The sequence below is a fragment of the Leptonychotes weddellii genome, chromosome 5, assembly GCF_054177405.1.
Source record: "Leptonychotes weddellii isolate Sample4059 chromosome 5, ASM5417740v2, whole genome shotgun sequence".
In the NCBI taxonomy this organism is placed as follows: Eukaryota; Metazoa; Chordata; class Mammalia; order Carnivora; family Phocidae; genus Leptonychotes; species Leptonychotes weddellii.
Window position 1 is genome coordinate 73300822 of NC_138373.1, and position 17546 is coordinate 73318367.

A 17546-nucleotide genomic window follows, 5' to 3' on the forward strand; every position below is an offset into this window, starting at 1 on the left:
TTAGTCTCATCTCTGTATAGATTGGCTTAATTCCCAGCAGATGCGAGAGCAAAAACTGAAGTGAATTTGCCCTCCCTCCAGGCTTTTCTGGTAGCATTTTGTCTGTGAAACTAAGAGGCTATTGCAGCTATTACAAGAGGGAAGGAGGACGAGCTTAAAAAAAAAACAAAAAAAAAAAGAACAGTGGGCAGGGTATAGGATGTGGTTTTAAAATGGGGGAGGGAGGGGAGGGGGAGGGAATTGTTGCCTAGGGCGGGGACAGAGTTTGAGGTCACAAAATTCCGAGAGGTCACGGGATCCTTTGAGCCGGTGTGGGGTGGGGCTGGGGCGGTGGGTGGCTAGTCTCCCTTGCAGGCTCCACCCTTTGCAGAGATTATAAATGCGTGGCTGGAGCGCACTAACGGTGAGTGAGGGTGAGATGTGCATTGGTGCTGGGCATCGGGAATAAAACTTGTTGCCGAGAAGGACATTTTGGAGACTTTGTTGACTGGAAGAGGGGTCTCTGGGATTCCCACTCCTAGATCTTTGTTGAAGATTGGAAAAGAATTGAATTAGGGCCATGGGGACACAGAAGGTAAGACTAATACAATTACAGTTATTTTTGCTTGTTTGGGGTACACTCAGAAAGGCCGACATTAATGGAGATTGCTGCGCTCTGTTTTATTCTAAGTCATCTAGCCACCTTCAGGCCTTTTCATTTCTTCTCCAGCCTGTGATGCCATGGTTCCTCCAGTTTTCTTTGGATGTCACAGCCTGTAAAGGGCTTATCCTAGTCCCACTCACCTTCCTGTCACAGGGAGAGTCACCTGGAGAAGTTTTGTATGTTTCTCAGGGTTGTTGGTGGTTTTGTTTTGTTTTGTTTTTTAACATAATCACATGCTGCTGAGGATCTGGGGGTGAGATGGTTGAGTGTTCCAGGCTGCTTGGCTGTGTTGATTACAAGTGTGGGTCTCATGAGCCAGCAGGAAGATTCCTCTGGAAGCATTAAACCTTGAAAGGACCTGGGATTTGTTTGAGGGAATGGGCCAATGTCCAGCCATCTCTTCTATAACGTATACAAGTCTGTGGATACTAAGAGAGAATCCCAGTTGTACCAATTGTGGTTGTGATTGTGAATGCACGATACATTGTGTTACTGTATGTTACGTATGCCGTATATTTGCTGGGAGAAAATCATTGTCACCAAGGTAAACTGACTTGAAAACGAAGGAAGGTAAGAGAAGGGATAAAAAAACAGGGAGGAGAAAAAGGCCCTCAAGAATAGTAAATGATGAGGCGAGGCAGAAAGGAAGAGGTCATTACTGATGAGAAATGGATTAAACAGAAAGCTGTGTGCAGGCGGGGGCCACTCGGGTACTTAACGCCAGGTTGTCTGGGGTGGGAGGTCAACTTGGAGAACTGAAACTTCTGGCTGGCCAGTCCGTCTAACCTAAAAGGGGACGGAGTTTAAGGTAAGGAAGGATGTCCTCAGCCATAAAAATTGAGCTTACCTTGAGCTGGAAATCTAAGATAAACACACGCTTGAATTACTCCCAGCAAGGTGAGAGATGACTCCCTCCTCCCCACCACATCTCTGGTCTGTTAGGTTGGGCGTGAGCTTGTGCTCTCCCCCTGCTGGGTGGGGGTAGTGGTACAAAACAAAGTAAACGGGGACCAGGATACCCTGGGTAGATTTTGTAGTTTACATTATCCAGAGCGCTAAGAACAGCCCAGTGGTGAAAATACCACCACCACCACTCTGGGCTTCAGTGGGATCTGGGGTACAGGAGGAGACAGCACTGGATCTAGCTGTTTCCAAAAGAATCCATTTTTAGGAATCCAAGGCTTTCTTTCCCTGCAGTTCTATGCTTGCTTTTTTTAATAGTTTGAAGCCAGTTAACCCAGTTCCTCTTAACTTTCTTCCCAAATTTTCTTGCCACTTTTCCCAAGTTTACGTGGTTGTCTGTATATCTCCGGAGAAGTTCTTCAGTATAACTTGTTCTTTTGTGTTCCCCCATTCGTTACCTAGATTTCGTTAAGTTTTTGTTCTTTTCATACCACTCATAGGCCAAGTGCTCCTAATATCTCTCCTTCATTAATAAGAGACAATCATCAGTCGAGAGCTTTAAGGACTGTTTCTTCCCTTCTCCCCCCTCAACCCCAGGTCACAGCGCCTCTGATCTTTGCCATCTCCATTGCTACAATAGGCTCTTTCCAGTTTGGCTACAACACCGGAGTCATCAATGCTCCTGAGATGGTGAGTGCCAGGTGACCAGAGTTAGAATTTGGAATAGGGAAATTATTCCTTTAAGTAGGGTTTCAAGAACGAAGAATTTCAGACAAACCTGGTATCTAGCTTGGTGAAGGCTGAAGAGGCAGAATAACATTGGTGGGGAAGTCTAACTGAATCATAAAAGTAAAAAGCTCAGTTGCTCCCCATACCCTTGACTGGACTGTATCCATTCTTCCCCTCACGCTATTGTGATACACTTCCTTTATTATCCCTCAGGGGTTAGTTACAAGGAGGGTGGGAGGGTCTTAGGGGAGGACTGGGGTAGGCACTGAACATCAGTGCTAACTACCTACTGGGATTTTCAGGACAAATCAAAATTGTTCTTTTCAGAGCTACCATGAACCTCCAATAGGTTCTCTATCTCTTCCATCCCCACCCATTCATTTACTTGATTCTCTACCAGTAATTGTAATGCTGTTTTCTTAGGGAGGGGAAGATCCCCGATATTTGCCCCTTCTCATTCAGCTGTAACAATCTGTCTGCCCACCAATCATTTTAATTGGCAGATCATAAAGGACTTTCTCAATTATACCCTGGAGGGGAGGTTGGAAGACCCTCCCAGTGAGGTGTTACTCACTTCGCTCTGGTCCTTGTCTGTGGCTATCTTCTCCGTTGGTGGTATGATTGGCTCCTTCTCCGTTGGACTCTTTGTCAACCGCTTTGGCAGGTATTGACCAGAAACTGGGCAAGGACGGGGGCTATACTGGTTGCATTGAGAACAGGTATTGAGAATTAGGATGGGGAGGTGATGATGCAATTGAATGAGAGCATCCCAAATTCCTGCAGAGGCAAATTTAGGCCAACTGGTACTGAATAGGGCTGCTTGGAGCTCGGCTGCCCATCAAGAGATTAGCCTTTGAGTCCAGCTGAAGCTAATTCAGTACTCTCTGTAATAAAGTGCACCATGGAATTTCCCAGAAACCTACTTGATTTACAAGGTCAGAAGTTGTTTGCTTTTCTTGAAAAATTTGGGATTTCATGCTTGTGTTTACAAATCAGGATTGGGAGGAAACATTTTATAATCCTTGGCCTGTGGCAAATGTGGATAATGGCCAAATAACTGACATTTTTGTCCCCCAAAAGAAAATTGAATCTTCTTATTCTTGCTGACTTAATAAAATGTCTTAGCAGAATACTTTCAGTAATGACTGGTGAAGAAACCATTTCATTTGCTAATTTAGACGTTCTGGAAACACAAATGAAATTCAACTTCTAAAAAAATTTAAAAGCAACCCATTTTATTTGATAATGTTTGGTGTTTGTTGTGTTTGCATTTTTGAAGCCACCTTGTGTCTACTAAAGTCATTGAAATTTTAATGTGGCCCTCCCATAATTCAATGACTTTCTTCCTATCTTTATTTTATTAGCAAAAGAACCTGATAGAGGAAGTAGGGAAACCGGGAAAGGAATGCAGAGAAAGGTAAAAGTGAGAATGAAGGATGAAATTTTTCTCTTAACAGCAGGTTCTCTCCTTTGGCTGCGCATTTAGGATCTCCCAGGGAGCTTTTAAAAGTACCAGCGTTTCACAAATAATACATTATATGTTAAAAAAGAAGAAGATAAAAGGAGGGGAAGAATAAAGGGGGGGAAATAGGAGGGGGAGATGAACCATGAGAGATGATGGACTCTTGAGAAACTGACGGTTCTAGAGGGGGAGGGGGGTGGGAGGATGGGTTAGCCTGGTGATGGGTATTAAAGAGGGCACGTTCTGCATGGAGCACTGGGTGTTATATGCAAATAATGAATCATGGAATACCACATCAAAAACTAATGATATAATGTACGGTGATTAACATAACATAATTAAAAAAAAAAAAGTACCAGCGTTTCAGAACTCCCCGGGTAATTCCAGCAGGCCACCCAAGGGCAGAGTCCCAGAAGTATCTTCCAAACATCTGCAGTAATTTTTCACTGTTAATCTCTTACTTCCGTCTTCCTCTAGTTGTTTCCGTGGCTTTGCCTCCCAAGTTTAACACATAGATGCAGTAATTTATTATTTTATACTGGCTATCAATACTTACTGTAAATGGCCTTCACCACAGGCTAGCCGAGAGCCGGAGAGCTGAAGCTGTCTACCTTTTTGGGCGTGGAAAACTTTTGTCTGAAATCTGTTCTCATTAGTATGTTGGTGCCATCTAAGCAACTATATTACAACAAAATGCAGTAAGAAGCATAAAAATTTCAGCACAGGTCCAGAAATTTCTCTTGAGTGTGTTCGTGGACCAGCTGTATGAGAATTGCCCAGGGCGGTGGTTCTCGGACCTTAGCTAGAATCAGATCACCCGGACGGCTTTTGGGAACAGATTGCTGGGCTCCGTCCCAAAGTCAAACCTAATGATTTAGTAAATTGGGGTGGGGTGGGACAATTTTAATTTCTTGCTGATTTCTAGCTGATGCTGTTAGTTTGTGGACAACTTTGAGAACTACTGGCCTTTGTGCTTGCTACAATCCTGGCTACCGCTGGGAATTAAAAGAATCTTAAACAAGTTCTCTAGGTGAGTTTTATGCCTACAGAGGTGTGAGAACCATTGATCTTACCCCAACTAGAAATGTTCTGATAACAGAAAGAGGAAAACTTAAAACCGGAAGAGTAGATAATACGAGCCTGGAGAAGGGTAGAGAGATAAGGAAAGAGAGAAGTTCCGGCCTGGCCTATTTTGCTAACTTCTCTTGTCTTTTAACCTTTTCAGGCGCAATTCAATGCTCATTGTCAACCTCTTGGCTGTCGCTGGTGGCTGCCTTATGGGGTTCTGCAAAATAGCCGAGTCAGTTGAAATGCTGATCCTGGGCCGGTTGGTTATTGGCCTCTTCTGCGGCCTCTGCACAGGTTTTGTGCCCATGTACATTGGAGAGGTCTCTCCCACTGACCTACGGGGGGCCTTTGGCACTCTCAACCAGCTGGGCATCGTCATCGGGATCCTGGTGGCTCAGGTACTCTAGAACTCATACTTAATTCTTGTTAGTTTCTTGGCTCAGTAAATAAGTTAACAACATAGATAAAGCTCTCAGGAATATCTGACGTATGTTCAACTATATGTAAGTTTCAGGTATTATTACTATAGCGCACAGGTGGCTAAAGAAGCAGGCAGGGTAGGGCGCCTGGGTGGCTCAGTCATTAAGCGACTGCCTTCGGCTCAGGTCATGATCCCAGGGTCCTGGGATCAAGTCCCACATCGGGCTCCCGGCTCAGCAGGAAGCCTGCTTCTCCCTCTCCCACTCCCCCTGCTTGTGTTCCTGCTCTCGCTGTCTCTGTCTCTGTCAAATAATAAATAAATAAAATCTTTAAAAAAAAAAAAGAAGCAGGCAGGGTAGAGAAAGGAGAAGAAACAGAATTTATCTTTTCCTGTGGTAAAAGAGTGGATGAATTTCTGAAATTTTTTTCTGATTTATTTTTGCAAGAGAGAGCGCGCGCGCATAAGGGGAGGAGGGCTGGGGCGGAGGGAGAAGCAGACTCCCTGCCGAGCAGAGAGCCCAGTGTGGACTGGATCCTAGGACCCTGGGATCATAACCTGAGCCAACGGCAGATGCATAACCGACTGAGCCACCCAGGCACCCTGAATTTTTTTTTAACTGACTTGTGGCTTATATAAAGTATGAGCTTTATAAAGTATCATCTTTATCTGGTTTCTAGATCTTTGGTTTGAAAGTCATCATGGGGACTGAAGAGCTTTGGCCCCTGCTTTTGGGCTTCACCATCATTCCAGCTGTCCTGCAAAGTGCAGCCCTTCCGTTTTGCCCCGAGAGTCCTAGATTTTTGCTCATCAACAGAAAGGAGGAGGAAAGTGCTAGGGAGAGTGAGTATCCTTCACACCTTCGCTGTAGGAATTTTGGGGTTGTGGTTTGTTTCAGGATGAGGGCTTTGGATCTGTGTTTTGTCCGCTCCTTTTCTGGCCCCTCTGGACCCAAGCTGGAGACTTTCCTGATTGCTCTGGAGTCAGAAACTTTCCACCCCTAAAGAGTGGAGTGAGAAGCAGGTTAAGGCACAGATGCTAATTGATGAGCCATATCCAGGGCTCATCTGCATGTGGCTTCTTCCCAGCTGTGTTATAGGGAAAATGAAGTTGGGACAGCTCCTTATCTTTATCCTTTGTTTGTCTGTCTGTTTGACCAGTCCTCCAGCGATTGTGGGGCACCCAGGACGTGACTCAGGACATCCAGGAGATGAAAGATGAGAGCACGAGGATGGCACAAGAGAAGCAAGCCACGGTAGTGGAGCTCTTCAGATCACGCAGCTACCAGCAGCCCATTATGATTTCCATCATGCTCCAGCTGTCCCAGCAGCTGTCTGGAATCAATGCTGTGAGTAGCTACTCTGTGTCCCAGGGGGTCCTGCACACACTTCACACACCTCCCTGAGGGGCTGAGTGAGGACGCCTGCTCACCTCCTTAAACCTACAGAGTCCCCATGATGCTCGCCACGCAGCAGCCACTCCAGAAATACTGATTATCCAGGTTTTGACTTGGTTTTGTATTTTAAGTTTATTTACATAATCTCTACACTGCAATCTGGGGCTTGGACTCACAACCCCGAGATCAAAAGTCGCATGCTCTTCCTACTGAGCCAGGCGGGTACGCCTGTTTTTATTTCGTTAAAATTCTATCTGCAGTACGTGTTTCCCATGTGGGAAAATAAGAAAATAAATAATAAAATGAAAAATTCATCACCTTTTGTCTTGGAACTTAGGGTTAACATTGTCCTCTTTCAAACTTCTTTCAGTATGTAGGACATGACACATTTATCTACTTTTCATTAATCTTCTTTCTGACCACTCATTTTTTATTTCCAGTTGTCTTTTACAAATCTGATCAGTGTTATCTGATGTCATCAGTGATAAGGCAGGCCATACAACTAAAGTAGATCCAAGAATTTACATGCTGTGGCTTTTTTCCAGGACTTCACAGTCTAAAAAATATCATTGTAAAGCCCTGGGGAATAAGTAGGAAATGAATTCAAAAGGTCTGGGGGATACACTGGGAACTTCAGATAGATCGGGCCTTACTATTCTGTCTGTGTAGTTACAACCAGAATAGTGACTCTGATAGTTGAAAGTGGGGAGCAAAATGGAAGGTGACATTTGGCAGGTAGCTTGAATTCTATTATCTAAGGCAGATACTACCTTCCAGCTTTTGGATCCTAGTGGTAGTAAGAGAGGATATTCCTATACCTTCTGTCCATTTGCAGATAAAATTTTTGGATGTGAAGCACTCTTGTTCCGATTCATGCCCAGAGGGTCTCTCCTCAGTCTTGATCAATATGATTAGATCATTCTGTAGCAAAGCATTTGCCAAACACACTTACTTGATGCTCAAAATAGTAAGTTGGTCCTTGGCCATTTCTCCCTAACACACAAGAAGGTTATTTGTATTTGAAAATAGCAGTGCTTTTCATAAAGGGTTAGAGGCTGTGATATCAGAAATTGGGAGGAAAAATAACCGCTGAGATGATTTTGATGGATCCCAGTTTCAAATTTTGTCATTTTAAAAATCACTGTGGGGGGATGCCTGGGTGGCTCAGTCTGTTAAGCGGCTGCCTTCGGCTCAGGTCATGATCCCAGAGTCCTGGGATCGAGCCCCACATTGGACTTCTGCTCAGCAGGGAGTCTGCTTCTCCCTCTCCCTCTGGCCCCCCCCCCTTGTGTGCTCTCTCTCTGATAAATAAATAAATAAAGTAAAATAAAAATTTATAAAAAATTAAAATTAAAAAAAAAATAAAAATCACTGTGGGGTGCCTAGCTGGCTTAGTCAATAGAGCATGTGACTCTTGATCTTGAGGTTGTGAGTTCAATCCCCACATAGGGTGTAGGGATTACTTAAAAATAAAAAATCTTATTTATTCATTTGAGACAGAACACGAGTGGGGGTGGGGGCAGAAGGAGAGGGAGAAGCAGACTCCTCATTAAACAGGGAGCCCAATGTGGGGCTCTATCCCAGGACCCCGGGATCATGACCTGAGCCAAAGGCAGATGCTTAACCAACTGAGCAGCACAGGCACCCCAAAAATAATCTTTAAAAAAAAAAAGTACAGCCTTATTAGTCCTATTTTAGAAAACACAAATATACATCGTTTCTGTCTGAGGTTGTAGGTATTTGGAGAGTTGTTTCTTGAGAACGTAACCCAGAGTAGACACGTATATTCATCAAAAAGTCTGATGAATACAACTCTAGAGGCAAACACTCTGGATGAAATAATAAACTCTTGACCCAAACCTGATCTAGGTTGGGTCATGATGATCTAGATCCTGTTCTCTTGTTACCTTGAGGTCTGAGTTCAATATTTTGACATCTCTTTAACTGTGGTAGCTGTAGCAACCCTACATTTCAGCATGCTGACCAGCAAATAATAAAAAATGTATAAACAGTAGCTTACTTAATAGTACATATTAAATTAAAATGATAGCCAGTGTCATTTCCTGGAAAGGACTGAGGGCTAGGGATTCCAGCCCAAGTTCTGTTTCTAATAACAAGAGCAAGCTGAGGTTACTCCTCAGTCGGCTTCACTGTCAAATTAGGATATCAGTGTGTGCCTATCACTGTTTTAAGGGTTAGAGGAATTGTCCATTGAAGAAGCTTAATTGAGGAACTTGCTACTGGCTGGCTTTGTTGGAAGATCATGTGACTCTTGATCTTGGGGTCTTGAGTTCCAGCCCCATGTTGGGTGTAGAGATTACTTTAAAAAAAAAAAAAAAACCACCACCAAACTTTAAAACAAACCAAAAAAGCTTAATCATTATATCTAAGTTAATAGAATAGATATAAGGAGGAGACTTCAATGAACAGGAGGAATAAACATTGAAGGAGAAATGGAAACAAGTAGCTAGAATTGAGAACTAAGAAAGAGATAAGATAGAGATGATTTCTCTGCAGAAAAGACACTGATTGAACCAAAAAACCCCGAAAGGACCCCTTAACCTCCTGGGACTTTGAGTGGATTTTTCTGAGGGTTCTCTTTAACTGCGGTGCACAGCTGCTGTTTCAGAATTGCAACATCTTTTGTTTCCTATTAGGTGTTCTATTATTCAACAGGAATCTTCAAAGATGCAGGTGTTCAGGAGCCAATCTATGCCACCATCGGCGCGGGTGTGGTTAATACCATCTTCACTGTTGTCTCTGTAAGTTGGATGGTGTGATAGTTTGGGGGCAGGGGGAGGGGCATTCTTCCTACACATGTTCAAAGATCGGTTTTGTGTCCTTCCATCTCCCTCCCTACCATCATTTAAACCTTTGTGGTTGTTTCGTTCTTCTTTGGGGAAGAAGAGCTATTGAATGATGGGTATAAGTAGTCTTCACTCTCTCCAAGCAAATACGAAGTGGGTGAGAAAGAGGGAGGTATAAAAGATTTGTAGGATGCTTGAAACTCAACTAAAAGGGGATGTGTGACTATACCAAGTATCCTGCTATTGGTAAGGCAGATTCAGGTAGTTCATACAGTGTTTTCATGAAAGGGAAAGCAGAAATTTTATGTTATATTATTCTTCTTTTAGCTGTTTCTGGTGGAAAGGGTAGGGAGGAGGACTCTACATATGACTGGCCTTGGAGGGATGGCTGTTTGTTCCATCTTTATGACCATCTCATTGTTACTAAAGGTGAGTGCTCTTTAAGTGAAGGAAAGGGAGGGGAAGGAGAGAGAAGAGGTTACAGGTGACTCTGACATGGGTGGGAAAGGTGAGATGGAGATCCATAAAGCCACATGCCCAGAGTTTTAAGAAAAGTGAATCCTCAGAGATAAGTAATTAAACTGCTGTAATTCTTACATCTATATAACATACAGCTTGTAAAATACCTTATGTAATTTAATTCTTCAAGTAATCTTGAGGTAATTATTCCCATTTTACGGGTGATGAAATGATCTTAGTGCAAAATGACACATGTGTGAGCACAAGGCTAGAATTCAAAAACCCAGGGCTTTTGACTCTAAGTCGAAGAACTCCATTGTACCCCAGACAGGGAGCTTTTCATTATCAGTCAGTCCTCATAGCTGGGAGGCTAGATCTATCCAGGTCGAGATGTCTTGACTACTAACTTTCCTTTGTTTCTTCCTAATTTAGGATGACTATAAGTGGATGAGCTTTGTTTGTATCGGGGCTGTCTTGGTCTTTGTGGCCTTCTTTGAAATTGGCCCAGGCCCCATTCCCTGGTTTATTGTGGCCGAACTCTTCAGCCAAGGACCCCGCCCAGCTGCAATGGCAGTAGCTGGTTGTTCCAACTGGACCTCCAACTTCCTGGTTGGGCTCCTCTTCCCTTCAGCTGCAGTAAGTAAATTCAAACAAAACTCAACCGAGCCCATCTCGAAACCAGCTCACTTAAGCCGACAGGTTTAAAATTTGGTAACTGACACCACAGAGGATTAGATATCAAGTGGGGTTTGTTTTTGTGGGTTTTTTTTTTTAAGATTTTACTTATTTTAGAGAGATTGAATGTGGGAGGGGGAGGAGCAGAGGAAGAGGGAGAGAGGGAATCTCAAGCAGACATTGCGCTAAGCATGGAATCTGACCCAGGGCTTGATCTCCTGAGCTGAAACCAAGAGTTGGACGCTCAACCAACTAAGCCACTCAGGCGCCCCAGATATCGTGTTGTTTTTTTTTTTTTTTTTAAAGATTTTATTTATTTATTTGACAGAGAGATAGACAGAAGAGCACAAGCAGAGGGAGTGGCAGAGGGAGAGAGAGAAGCAGGCTTTGCACCGAGCAGGGAACCTGATGCGGGACTCCATCCCAGGACCCTGAGATCATGACCTGAGCCGAAGGCAGACGCTTAACCATCTGAGCCACCCAGGCGCCCAATATCAAGTGTTTTAAACCAGATTTTTTTTTCTCATTTTCAATGGCATATAGAAAAAGAAGGAATGGTAGCAAAAAAAAAAAGATTGAAGCAGGAGGGCAAAACTGGCAACTTTTATTTTTTTAAAGTAAACTCTACCCCCAACATGGGGCTCAAACTCAAGACCTGGAGGAGATCAGGAGTCGCATGTTCTACTGACTGAGGCAGCCGGGTACCCCACAACTGGGAACTTTTAAAAGACCACTGGTCTGAGGTGATTACAGGCATAGTTTTGCCTAGATACAATGATCGAGATGAATCCCAAAGGATTCCAGACCAACACGTAAAATCCACAATTTGAATTAGTGACTTCATGACCTTAAAGGCTCACGAATAATCATAGGATGTTAATGAATGAGTGAGGTGTAGGTCCTATTATAAAATGACCTGGAGCTGGTTCCTTAAATAAAGGCACTTGCAGTGAACTTCTAGAATGCATTTCCTATTTCTATGAGTCTTTCAGAAACCTGGATTTTAAAAATAATCATCAAAAGTCCTAGGGGCGCCCGGGTGGCTCAGTCGGTTAAGTGTCTGCCTTCAGCTCAAGTCTTGATCCCAGGATCCTGGGATCAAGCCCTACGTGTGGCTCCTTGTTCAGCGGGGAGCCTGCTTCTCCCCCTGCTTGTGCTCTATCTCTGACAAATAAATAAAATAAAGGAGAAAAAAAAAAGTCCTAAAATACTCAATAGGTATTTGGAAGCAGGGATCTTTAATGAATAGGGAAAGGAATGACGCAGAATTGCAGGGAAATATAGTAAGTGAGCAATGGCATCATAAACATCCGAGGAAGGGGCGCCTGGGTGCTCAGTCGTTAGGTGTCTGCCTTCGGCTCAGGTCATGTCATGATCCAGGGTCCCGGGATCGAGCCCCGCATCGGGCTCCCTGCTCCGCAGGAGGCCTGCTTCTCCCTCTCCCGCTCCCCCTGCTTGTGTTCCCTCTCTCACTGTGTCTCTGTCAAATAAATAAATAAAATCTTTTAAAAAAAAATACCGAGGAAGACTACATGTTCTTGTTAAATGTGGAAGGGTTGTGTCCCGAAGCCTCCTAGAAATGGATGGGAAGGGAAGGGGTTTGGCAATGACCGGAATTTACACTGACACTCCTTTTTCTGTATCTTTTCACTAGTTCTATTTAGGAGCCTATGTTTTTATCATCTTCACCGGCTTCCTCATTGTCTTCTTGGTCTTCACCTTCTTCAAAGTCCCTGAGACTCGTGGCAGGACTTTTGAGGAAATCACACAAGCCTTCGAGGCACAGGCTCGGGAGGGTAACAGAGCTGAGAAAGGCCCCATCGTGGAGATGAACAGCATCCAGCCCGTGAAGGAAACCGCCACCGTCTAAGCCATGCCTCCTTCCCGCCTCCCTCCCAACACGGAAAAGCAACCTCTCCCCAGATGAGGGAGAGACCTCATCAGCTTATAACCCAGGACTGTTTCTGAATGCTGCTACTTGATTCCTTTCTCTTCCCACACACTCCATGAGCACTCAGAGGAACCCAGTGCAGGAGTTAGTTGTATCTTCAATGGCTTTCGAAACATTTCATTTCTTGGACATTCTCTTCTGTTTAGGAGATCTACCAAGCCAACCTACCTTCATTTCAGGAGGAATTGGCCACTTGCCATCTGACAGCATTGTCGTCTCTTCCTCCCTTGGGTTCTAATAGGGCCTCATCAGGGCCAATAGGGGAGGGGAGTAAGAGTGAGGTGCAGTTTCCCCGACCCCAGACTTCCCAGGAAGCAGATCTATATGAGTGTGGACGGCAGAGAGGGATTAAATAAGAGCACCTTCCTCGCTTCCATACAGCTCTGCAGAGCAAATTAACTTGAGTTTTATTTATTTTATCTTCTGGTGTTATTGCATAAATATTTATTTTTTTAAGCGTAAAATAATTTTACCAAATGAAAACAGAAGGAAATTGAGGATAGAGGGAGGCGTTTGAAGAGAGGTTCTAGGGTAGAAGATTTGATACTGGAGAGGTCGAGGTGCAATAAGGGGAAGTTTCAGGGAGAAGTATAACGTGTTCTCAGAGGGTACGTGATGGGGTGTGTGAAGTTTGCACGTTGCCTCTTAACCTTCAGGTGGAAACTCTCAAGTTTAATTTCTCAGAAAAGTGATGTGCCTGTATTAAGAAGCTACTGGTTACCTTTAGAACTTTTTTCTTTGTTTAACATTATATGTAGTGTTACTTGAAATCTAGGGTTATTAAGATGGGCATTATAGCTAATGGTGGTTGATGGGTTCTAATTTTGGCTGGAGTCCAGAGAAGGGAAGGTTATTTCTAGATATTCTTTCTCCCCTCACTGGACAAAACAACTTCTCCCCCTTATGGTGGACTCATTGTGAGGGGTGGGGGTTAAAGTATTCCTAATACCTGCCTGGTGGGAGAACCTTCCAAATGAGCAACCCAAAACAGTGGTTCTTGGTAGAGGTTCTGTATTTCTCCATTTGTTCTTTAGGAGATTTTAGTTGTTGATATTTTAAGCCATAGCTTTAAAAGAATTCAGAGAAGAATGTTCATAAACTAACTTGGAATTTGTAACCTCAGCTCTGGGAGAGGATTTTTCCTGAACGATTATCTAGTTGAAGTATGTTGTTGCTAAGGGTCATTGCATGCTTGTTCTGTTACCATATTTGCATAGTGTGACGTCAAGTGCCCTTAGGGGACCATACGTTTGGGATAATATGAGTAAATGTGCAGTGTAGCCCACACTTGAGAGAGTATGAATGTATGTGCACTGTCACTTTGCTCTGGGTGGAAGTAGATGACTGGTAACTTGTGTCCTTTATGTACCTACAGCCCCTTTTTGAATAGAACGTGTTCCAACTCATCTCTATGTATATAAATAACACTGCCTCCACTGGGTGGAATTTGCATCTACGGTTTTATTCCAGACTTCAGAGTTCAGACGCATCTGGCTACCTTTCCTTGTTGGACAGTTGGGGGGAGAACTCCTTAAATCTTGAGATTGAGGGTGAGGGTGGAGGACTCTGCCTCCCTCTAGACCCAGACAATGGCAGTATGAAAGGAAAATGTGAGATCAAACATGTGGCCTCTTGGAGGGGAGTCGTAGGGGAGAAGGAGCCTTTCTTTTAAGGGGTAAGAAACAAACTGAAGACTTCTAATTCTGGAGCATTTGAGAGAGCCAGATGAGGTGGAGGGATGTACACTTGCCCCAGGTCTTGGACACCCGTACAATCATCTAGTTTCCCAGTATTTTTATAAATGGAGATTGGGCCCCATGACACCTACTCTGTCTTCCTTCTTCCATATGTTGCTTGATCACCCTTTCTCTCCTTGGTGCTTACATACTTCAGACCCTTTAGCCAAACCCTTGCCTATGACAGTATTTTAGTCACCAGTTCTCACTGTTCCCCCTGGTCACTGAGCGTTTTGGGGAAAAAAACAGCTTATATGAAATGGGGCTTGGTTCAACAGGTGACTTTAACTGCACCTTGACTTCTGGCTCCTCAAAACCAGTGGGTTGGCAGTAATGCTGTGTGGAAGTTTTCCCATTTCTCAGTGACCAGATTGTGAATATTTCCAAATGGATTTTCTATTATTAATGTTACTGTGGTTCTTTGTTTTGAAATAAAATTCTGAATGTACATATGACATCATGGGCTTGCTGTTTTGGTTTGGTTTTGGGTTTTGGGTTTTTTTGGGGTTTTTTTGTCCTTCCTGTAACAACAAAATCAGCTTTTAAATCCTGGTTTGGCCACTCAGTACCTGTTACCTGGAGTAAGCTTCCTAAGAGTCTAATGCATACGAAAACAGTGGTACTTGTTCATGATGCAGATGAGATGAACAGCCTTAGTGTGTTGCTTTCTTTCCCCAGTGAGAATTCTTTTCTCTTCCTTTCCCCTCTGGTTTTTGCTCTCTGAAATCCATCCTGTGCTGATGTCAGGATATCCATATTACATGTATTTAAGATTTTATTTTTGAGTAATCTCTACACCCAATGTAGGGCTGGAACCTACAACCCCAAGATCGAGTTGCACGTCCCTCCAACTGAGCCAGCCAGGTGCCCCCATAATACATTTATATCACCATCCTACTTAAGATCCTTCAGTAGCTGGGCGCCTGGGTGGCTCAGATGGTTGAGCATCTGCCTTTGGGTCAGGTCATGATCCCAGCGTCCTGGGATAGAGTCCCACATCGGGCTCCCTGCTCCTTGGGAGCCTGCTTCTCCCTCTGCCTCTCTCTGTCTCTCATGAATAAATAAATAAAATCTTTAAAAAAAAAAAAAAAAGATCCTTCAGTAGCTTCCAGTCAACTACAGAAAATAAAACTTAAGCCCCCTACCGATCACACAAACACCCCACCCCAGGACAAGGTCCCTGTTATCTTTTTAGTTTATCATTTCTTAGCTCCCATTTAGACAAGAAAACACCCACACCCACTTCATCACTTGTTAACACCTTCATGCCTTCATTTATGGACTTTACATTTATGGACTTCTTTTATTCCCTCCCCTACGTTTCCCTATCCCTACTAAAGCTATTTGAATGGCTACTTTTTATTTTTTTTATTTTTATTTTTTTTTGGTTGTCAAATGATCTTTTATTGAAACATTTTCCTTTGTAGTTAACTAGTGGGGCATTCCACTGCATCACTGTTGACGTCATCTATGACATCATGAGGGTGGTGGCCATCAACATTGCTGCCCACAGACTGGGATGTCCCCAGGATCTCTTTAATGGTTCCAGAGAGTTCTCTGGCTAAAGATCGATGTTGCATCTGTCGGGCAATATTGACAATCTCATCAAAAGTGATATTTCCACTATGCTTAATGTTTTTCTGCTTCTTTCTGTCTCTTGTGGTTCCTTGAGGGCTTTGATCATCAGGGCAGAGGCAAAGGTCCCACTTCAATCTGGGCCTGTCTGTTCTGAGTGGTCAGTTTCACCGTCATCCTCAGACCCTTCCAATCACCGGTTGCCATGGCGACGTCATCACCAACCTTTGTTGGAGACAGACCCAGCGGGCCGATCTTCGGGACCAGGGCAGTCGTGACACCGACTTCGCCACCGGGGCACCTCAGGTACACGACTTTGATCTCGTTGGGGTCGAACTTAGGCGGCGTGGCGGAGGCGGCTGGTGTCGGATGAACCCGGATTCGGGATGACCGAAGAAAGTTGCACCTTTTCCTCCCCGAGCTGAAAGCCAAAAGCGGCTACTTTTTATTTCTATTTAGCCCAGGCATGAGCTCCATAAAGCCTTCCTTACGGGCAAACAATCTTCACACTGGTACTCTTATGTTAGGAATGACAGTGAAACCCTGAACGTCCTGAAAGAGCTTGGTGCCTGCACCATATTCTCCACAATTCTGGGGATATTAGATCCCTTTTTCCATCTTTGCTTTCTTTTAATCCATTCTCCAATAACCAGAGTAGTCAAAAAGATCATGTCACTTCCCTGCTTAAAGCCTTCCGATTACATCTTGTCACACTTAAAATAGCATCCAGACTCCTTTACTGTGGCCTGTAAATTCGGTGACCATACATCCCAGCTGACTCCTATTACCCTGGTGTAACTTAGAGTACACTGCTTTCATTATCAAAACCCCTCTAAAAATATCTTCTGGTTACTTTACCTAAAAGGTTTGCTTCTTCAACTTCATCTTTCATTACTCTTTGCTCACAGAAGTCTAGCCCCAATGGGCCTTCTGTTTCTCAAATATATCAAGCTCATTATCAATAGGTTCTTTGCACTTGTCCCCTTGTGTTTAGAATATTCTGCCTCAAAATTTTGTATGGCTCAGTCTATCTTGTGAGTTAGGTCTTAGTTAACAACCTCTGTAGAATATAAGCTCAAAAGCAAGTGCCTTGGGGGCGCCTGGGTGGCTCAGTTGGTTAAGCGACTGCCTTCGGCTCAGGTCATGATCCTGCAGTCCCGGGATCGAGTCCTGCATCGGGCTCCCTGCTCGGCGGGGAGTCTGCTTCTCCCTCTGACCCTCCCCCTCTCATGCTTTCTCTCTCTCTCTCTCTCTCATTCTCGCTCTCAAATAAATAAATCTTTAAAAAAAAAAAAAAAAAAAGCAAGTACCTTGTCTGTCTCACTCCTGCCTCGAACACTGCTGGACATACAATTGATTAAGTGTTATCAGTCTGGCTGGTTCCTATCAGAAGACAGAAACTACACAATGGTTTAAACAGAGAAAGTGAAACATAAAGAATGTCAAGCTGGGGTGCTGGCTGACTCAGAAGAGCTTGTGACTCTTGATCTTGGGGTTGTGAGTTTGAGCCCCACATTGGATGTAGAGATTACTTTAAAAAAAAAAAAAGATCAAGCTATAATAAGATTAAGTAAAAAATAATAGGAGGGGCACCTCGCTGAGCCAGTCAGTGGAACAAGCGATTCTTGATCTTGGGGTTATGGTTTCGAGCCCTACATTGGGCATGGAGCCTACTTTAAAAAAATTGTGTTTAATTTTAAAAAAAAGGAAAATAAATAATAGAT

The 17546-nt window shown here is 43.7% G+C and overlaps 1 protein-coding gene and 1 pseudogene across 1 annotated transcript; one reads left to right on the forward strand and one right to left on the reverse strand.

The window, feature by feature from the left end:
• Window positions 1–375: 375 nt before the first annotated feature.
• LOC102744750 (solute carrier family 2, facilitated glucose transporter member 3) lies at window positions 376–14702 on the forward strand. The gene is made up of 10 exons (XM_081821154.1): window positions 376–574; window positions 2144–2236; window positions 2779–2939; window positions 4963–5203; window positions 5904–6066; window positions 6384–6571; window positions 9277–9381; window positions 9754–9855; window positions 10318–10521; window positions 12215–14702. Exons 1-10 carry the CDS (start codon window positions 560–562, stop codon window positions 12428–12430), a joined length of 1488 nt encoding a protein of 495 aa, XP_081677280.1. The 5' UTR covers window positions 376–559; the 3' UTR covers window positions 12431–14702.
• A 929-nt stretch (window positions 14703–15631) lies between these two features.
• LOC115939034 (large ribosomal subunit protein uL11 pseudogene) lies at window positions 15632–16714 on the reverse strand (annotated as a pseudogene).
• Window positions 16715–17546: the final 832 nt, after the last annotated feature.